This window comes from Ostrea edulis, chromosome 8, assembly GCF_947568905.1.
Source record: "Ostrea edulis chromosome 8, xbOstEdul1.1, whole genome shotgun sequence".
NCBI lineage: Eukaryota > Metazoa > Mollusca > Bivalvia > Ostreida > Ostreidae > Ostrea > Ostrea edulis.
The window spans coordinates 37539903-37547219 of NC_079171.1; the positions used below are offsets into that span (position 1 = coordinate 37539903).

At 40.3% G+C, this 7317-nt stretch overlaps 1 protein-coding gene across 1 annotated transcript; it reads left to right on the top strand.

Moving 5' to 3' along the window:
- The first annotated feature begins 1359 nt into the window (after positions 1 to 1359).
- Positions 1360 to 7317, top strand: LOC125651382 (uncharacterized). Its single transcript, XM_048879943.2, has one exon. The coding sequence runs from the start codon at positions 1360 to 1362 to the stop codon at positions 7315 to 7317; it is 5958 nt and encodes a 1985-aa protein (XP_048735900.2).

Genomic DNA, 7317 nt, shown 5'->3' on the forward strand with positions numbered 1-7317 from the left:
GTTGGGTAATGGCTTTACATTTAAGATATGCAAGGAATACACATGTAAAATAGAATTCATGACCATGGTGAAAGTTACATAAACCAGTAACAAAACACAAAAACAATTCAATGCATTCATAGCCAAGTAAATATCCGGTATCAGACACATCAAAACAAAGTTACGTAACATGTAAAACTTATACGGTACCAATTTAGATGCACCAGGTGCCCATTTCGACAAATAATGTCTCTACCGAAATGTTTGAAATCCGACAAAACATTAAACTCGTAAGAGCTATTTTAGGGGGAAATAGAGTGCCAAAAACTGGAGTCAAATTCGTAAGGATAAGAGCTATGCAAGAGGGAGATAATCCTTAATTTTGAAATGAAATTCTAAATTTTACCACAGCAATTAAATATACATCCGTATTTTCAAGCTAGTACCGAGGTATTTATCTACTGGGCCGTAAGGACCCTCGGGACTAACAGTCCACCAGCAGAGGCCTCGACTCAGGGGTCATAATGTAAAACTTATTCGATACCAATTCAGATGCACAAGATGTGCATCTATCCTCCTGTGTTTTATAAACCAGAAGTGATAAAAGAATTAGATAGGATCGCCAATGGTTTGTGGTTTATATGATTTATATTCAACGAGTTGTGTATAAATCATATGAGCTTATTCTGCGTATGGTCAGTTTTTAAATCGAAGCCAGGTTGTAGCAAGACATAATTATTAATCAGAGGAAGTCAAAATATTACCATCTGTACTGTAACTGTACTAACCAGAAATGATGTTTCCTTCCAAACGATGTTTACACTATTTATAGAATATCCGTCCAAAATACCATCCGATCCTTATCCATACTCAACCCCCCTCCCCCACAAAAATAAACGTGTTAAATGTCTTATCAAAAAATAGTCAAGCTCTCTTTTATTTCTAAAGATTTACAAAATGAATGTTGTGAAGAGTTATCGTTATTTGTTAAAATATTTCCTCTTTTTTATATTGAATTATCTTTCTTTACGACTTAGACTTCAAACCCGTTTAGAGTTACCATACTTAATTCGAGCACGTACTTCCTGTTTACCTGTGAGTGTGTTTCACGCATCGGTCGATTGTTCCAATCATTCATTTTCTACTTAGAGATAGCACACACTTCTTTTACTATTCTGCCATTACTTTTGCAGATAGTTTAAGCAAAGACACAATAGGACGGTGCGTAGTCTTTATTATGTATTATTACTCCTTTTGCTTGTTTCAGTCTTTTACCACACATGAAGTACATAATAAAGACTACGCACCGTCCTATTGTGTCTTTGGTTAAACTATCTGCAAAAGTAATGGCAAAATAGTAAAAGAAGTGTTCCTATCAAGATGTCTGACGCAGAAGACCGGCTAAGTAGAATAAGAACTCTAACAAAGAAAGGACGAGAGTTTTTCTACAGTAAACTAGAGTCTTACGTTAGGGATGTCGATAAGTCCTGGAAGGAGTTTGAAGACAATTTAGTGAATTTCGATGAATCTTCCACAGACATTAAATACCTCCGAAAAATTGAGACAGATCTAGAGAGGGCCAAAAAGCATTATGTCATGGAAACAGATGTACTGTTTTCCTTTTTTAATCGTTCTCACACGGAAGAGAGTGAAGTGGAAATGGAGAAACATTTAGTGAAAAATGAAAGATGTCATACAGTGATGGATAATTTCAGGGAAAAGATTAAGAATCTGCTTCTTGATGCGGCTGAAATAATTTCCGAAAGATATGAAACTAGATCCGAAGCTACCATTTCTAGCCGACACAGCAGTATAAAATCAGAATTGAGGAAAAAACGCATGCAAGCCAAAGCTCAACAGACACGACTCGCCTTTGCCGAAAAACAAACAGAACTGCAAAAGGAAAAGAATTTACTTGAAGCAAAATTAGATCTTCTTGAGCAACAAAAGGAAGTAGCTACCTTGGAGGCGGAGATCCGGGTGCTAGAAGATAATGATTCGTCGCGTGGGCTAAAATACTTTCCATCGAGATATACAGAACTACTGGTGTCTTCAAAAGAGAAATTTACAACTGACTTTGTGAATGGACAAACACGTTTCAGTGATATTGAAAGTAAAGAAGAAAAGAAAATTGACATTCATGATAACATCCTATCACCACCTAGACGTGAACCGTTGAATCCGTATGCATCCGAATTCAGACCATGTTCACACTCTGGAGTCGCCACAGACTTAACGCAATTTCTTCTGAAGAAAGATCTTCTTCTTTCCCGTTTTAGTTCCTTCAACGATCGACCAGAAACATACGAAACCTGGAAAGCTACCTTTAAAAACATCACTAAAGAGCTGAATGTGACGCCATTTGAGGAAATGGATTTATTGGTGAAATGGTTGGGACCCGAATCACGAAAGTTTGCCAGCAGTATGAGAGCTTCAAATATCAACAACCCATTCACAGGATTACGTCGCATATGGGATCGTCTTGAAGAGAGATATGGCAGACCCGAAATGATAGAAACTGCCTTGAAGCAAAAACTGGATAGTTTTCCCAAAATTTCATCCAAAGAGCCAAAGAAATTGTACGATCTCTTAGACATTCTTACAGAAATTGAGTCTGTCAAAGAAAATCCGACATATGCGATTCTTCTCTCATATTTCGACTCATCGTCTGGAGTTATTCCCATCATCAATAAGCTCCCTCATGGACTGCAAGAGAAATGGGTTTTCCAAGCTGCCAGATACAAGAAACAGTTTAATGTTCCTTTTCCACCTTTTGGATTCTTAGTCAACTTCATCCGAGAGCTCAGCACGATGAAAAATGATCCAGCTCTTCAATATGAATGTTCAGAATCATCTTCTACATCGAAAAAACGACAACAAGAAAGTAAAGGAACTACAGGATATCTTTCTGTTCATAGCCGTAAAACGGAGTTATCAGGGGAAGACGAAGAAAACAAAACTAACACTAATTCAAGATGTCCAATACACAAAGTAGATCATACATTGCATGCATGCAGAGCTTTCCGTGCGAAACCGCTCCAAGAACGAAAGGATATTCTTCGTGAGCATGGATTTTGTTACAAGTGCTGTATGTCCAAGCACCTTTCTAGAAATTGTAAGGCGACCATTAAATGTGATATATGTGGAAATAAGCGTAATGCGACAGCGATGCACCCCGATCAAGGACCCAGCAATGTGACAGCCAGCGTCAGCACAGTTGCAGATGGTGGGGAGAGGAAATTACCAACAAAATCAACAGTGGATAGTAAATGTACTGAACTCTGTGAACAAACGCTCTGTGGACGCTCTTGTGCAAAAGTTGTTGACGTACGAGTGTATCCTTTAGGAAATAAAGATAGCGCTGTCCGGATGTACGCCATTATAGACGAGCAGAGCAATAGAACACTCGTCAGATCAGAATTCTTCAATCTTTTCGACACACACAATGAAACTCAAACGTACACTTTGTTCTCATGCAGCGGACGTTCTATCTGTAGTGGAAGAAGAGCATGTGGTTTTGTTATCGAAGCTATTGATGGCAGCTATCAGCTAAACCTTCCAACTGTCATAGAATGCGATGATATACCAAACAACAGACAGGAAATTCCAACACCGGAAGTGGCAAATGCATATCCTCATTTGTCAGAAATTGCTAGTGAACTACACCCTCTTGATATCGACATGGAAATTCTTCTCTTAATTGGACGTGATCTTGGAGATGCGCACCATATTATTGAGCAAAGAATAGGCCCATCGCAGTCACCATACGCGCAGAAACTTGGTCTTGGATGGGTTGTCATCGGAGAGGTGTGTCTAGGCAGAACTCACAGACCAGAGATTGTTATCGCAAACAAAGTAACACTTTTACCAAACGGTAGAACTACTGTATGTGATCCGTGTACAAGTAACATCGCTGTTAAGGAAATACCATGCATTCCTGAAACAGATCTTATTGGAGACTCTGTATTTCATACAACTGAATACGATGACCAACCTGGACTATCCATAGATGATAGATTGTTTTTGTCTATGATGGATCGAGAACTCTATCGAAATGACAGTGGACAATGGGTTGCACCGTTACCGTTCAAGGAACCAAGACGGAGACTCCCAGATAACAGGCAACTAGCTTTTAAAAGAGCTCATATTTTGGACGTGAATCTAAAGAGAAACCCAGAAAAATGTCTGCATGCCACCACATTTATGCAGCAGATAATTGATTCTGGTCATGATGAACGTGCACCACCAGTCAATGAAAGGGAGGAGTTCTGGTACTTACCTATTTTCAGTGTGTACCATTCCAAAAAGCCAAATCAGATCAGAATGGTTTTTGACTCGTCCGCTCAGTTTAATGGTGTTTCATTGAACAATGTCTTGCTCTCTGGACCCGATCTTACAAATAGCTTACTTGGAGTGTTGATGCGATTTAGAGTTGAAAAAATAGGCATCATGGCGGACATCCAGCAGATGTTCCATTGCTTCAAAGTAAAGGAAGACCATAGGAACTACTTGCGATTTCTGTGGTACGAAGATAACAACCCTCAAAAAGAGTTAGTGGACTATAGGATGTGCGTTCATGTGTTTGGTAACAGCCCCTCACCTGCTGTTGCCACATATGGCTTGCGAAGAACAGCACAAAATGCGGAAACTACATTTGGACATGATGTTCGTAGCTTTGTAGAGCATAACTTCTACGTGGATGATGGCCTTGTCTCCCTACCATCAGTCAAGCAAGCAGTGAGTTTGATGAAGAGGACACAGCAAGCCTTGATTCAAGAAGGTGGACTACGATTACACAAAATTGTATCAAACAACAGCGACGTAATGAACAGTTTCCCTTCAGAAGACTTTGCAAAAGATCTAATGTCTTTAGATCTCACAACAGATGTGCTCCCTATCCAGCGAAGTTTGGGGATGAGTTGGGATTTAAAATCCGATTCGTTTACATTCAGAATCTCAGCTGAAGAAAAACCATTTACACGTCGTGGGTTACTTTCAACCTTGAATAGCTTCTACGATCCTTTAGGATTTTTAGCTCCTGTTCTTATCAAAGGCAAGTTGCTTTTGAGAAAACTGAATGCTGAAACAACAGATTGGGACCAGGTTTTACCTAAAGAATATGAAAAACAATGGACTGATTGGAAAGAACAGATGCAAAGCCTTGAGACTTTGTATATTCCTCGACAATATACTACTTTGCCGTTAACCTGTTCCATCAGACGAGAAGTGCATCTTTTTACTGATGCTTCTGAGGAAGCGATTGCTGCAGTTGCCTATATCAAATTAACGGACGCCGATGGCAACCAACAACAAGGTTTCTTACTTGGAAAGGCTAAAGTTGCTCCTAAGAGTGCTGTGACAATACCACGCTTAGAATTATGTGCAGCAGTTCTTGGCATTGAAATCGCCAATATCATAAAGAATCAAATGAGTATCCCAACAGAAGAATTTCACTTCCATACAGATAGCAAAGTGGCACTCGGCTACATCTGTAACAACACTAGACGGTTTTACACTTACGTAAGCAACAGAGTGGAAAAAATTCGTAAAGCTTCTGTTCCAGAACAATGGAATTATGTTCCATCTGAATATAACCCAGCTGATGAAGCAACCAGGTCATCATCAAACAGAATTCTGACAGACACCACATGGCTCAAAGGACCAACCCGCTGGTTTACCAAACGTTTAGATCCAGATGATACGGAATATTCTGAACCAGAGAACCTTGGTCCAAATTATAAACTTGTGATTTCAGAGTTGGATAAAGAAATTAGACCAGTGATATCAGTCATCAAATCATGCGTAGATCTGACAACTTTTGTATCTGGATTAAAAAATTACTCAACTTGGAAAGGCTTGGTTGGAGGAATAGCTCATCTGAAACACATTGCCAGAAGCTGGAGTGGGCAACCGCCATGTAAAGGCTGGCATGCTTGTTCTAAAGCTAAAGATATACATCTTCTACAGGAAGCTGAAAAAGTGATCACCAGGGAAGTCCAGAAGGAAAGTTTTGCTGAAGAAATTGAACAATTGCAAACAGGACAACCAATCAAAAAAGGGAGTACCATATTGAAACTCAATCCTTTCATCGATTCGGATGGTATCTTGCGTGTTGGAGGCAGGCTCAACAAGGCTTCCCTTGATGTTACAGCAAAGAATCCAATCATCATATCGGGTAAACATCACATTGCAAAATTGATTATACGACACTACCATGACCTCATGAAACATCAAGGACGTCATTACACAGAGGGGGCGGTACGAGCTGCAGGTTTTTGGATAATTGGTGGAAAGCGCCAAGTGTCATCCATCATTTTTCACTGTGTGACCTGTAGAAAGCTGAGACGGTGTGTAGAGCATCAGATAATGGCAGATTTGCCAAAGGACCGTTTAACACCAGGTCCTCCATTTTCAAGCGTTGGTGTTGACACATTTGGACCATGGCAAATAGTCACCCGTCGCACCAGAGGAGGTCAAGCCCATGGAAAACGTTGGGCAATTATGTTTTCATGCCTTATGTCTCGTGCTGTACACATGGAAGTGATCGAAGATATGACCTCATCATCATTCATCAAGGCTTTAAGGAGGTTCATTGCCATCAGAGGACATGTAAAGGAATTTCGATCCGATCGAGGGACAAATTTTATCGGATCAACAGAACACCTAGGGGTAGATGTCATCAACATTGAAGATGGACCTATCAAGAGATTTCTCCTCGATCAAAGATCAATATGGATCTTCAATCCACCTCATGCTTCGCACATGGGCGGAGCATGGGAACGCATGATAGGCCTGACACGACGCATTCTGGATACCATGTTGATGGACAAAGCAGTCAAGGCATTAACCCATGAAATACTCACCACCTTTCTTGCAGAGGCTAGTGCAATCATCAACTCGCGACCACTGGTACCTACCTCATCAGATCCTGAATACCCTCTGATCCTTACACCCTATACACTTCTTACCCTGAAAACAGACAAGGGAGGGGAACCTCTTGGACCTTTCAGTGAAAAAGATGCATACGCGTCCCAGTGGAAAAGAGTTCAACATTTAGCCGATATATTTTGGCAACGTTGGAGAAAAGAATATCTCGTAACCCTACAAAATCGGAAACGATGGCCAACAAACCAGAGAAACATAACTGTTGGTGATGTTGTTCTTCTGAAAGATGACGGTGTTCATCGTTACGACTGGAAAATGGCTGTAGTTGAACGTACATTTCCTAGCCATTCAGACAAGAAAGTACGTACCGTGGAGTTACGTGTGATTCGAGATGGACAAGCTGTGTATTATACTCGTCCTGTTACAGAACTGGTTCTTTTGTTACCCGTGTGA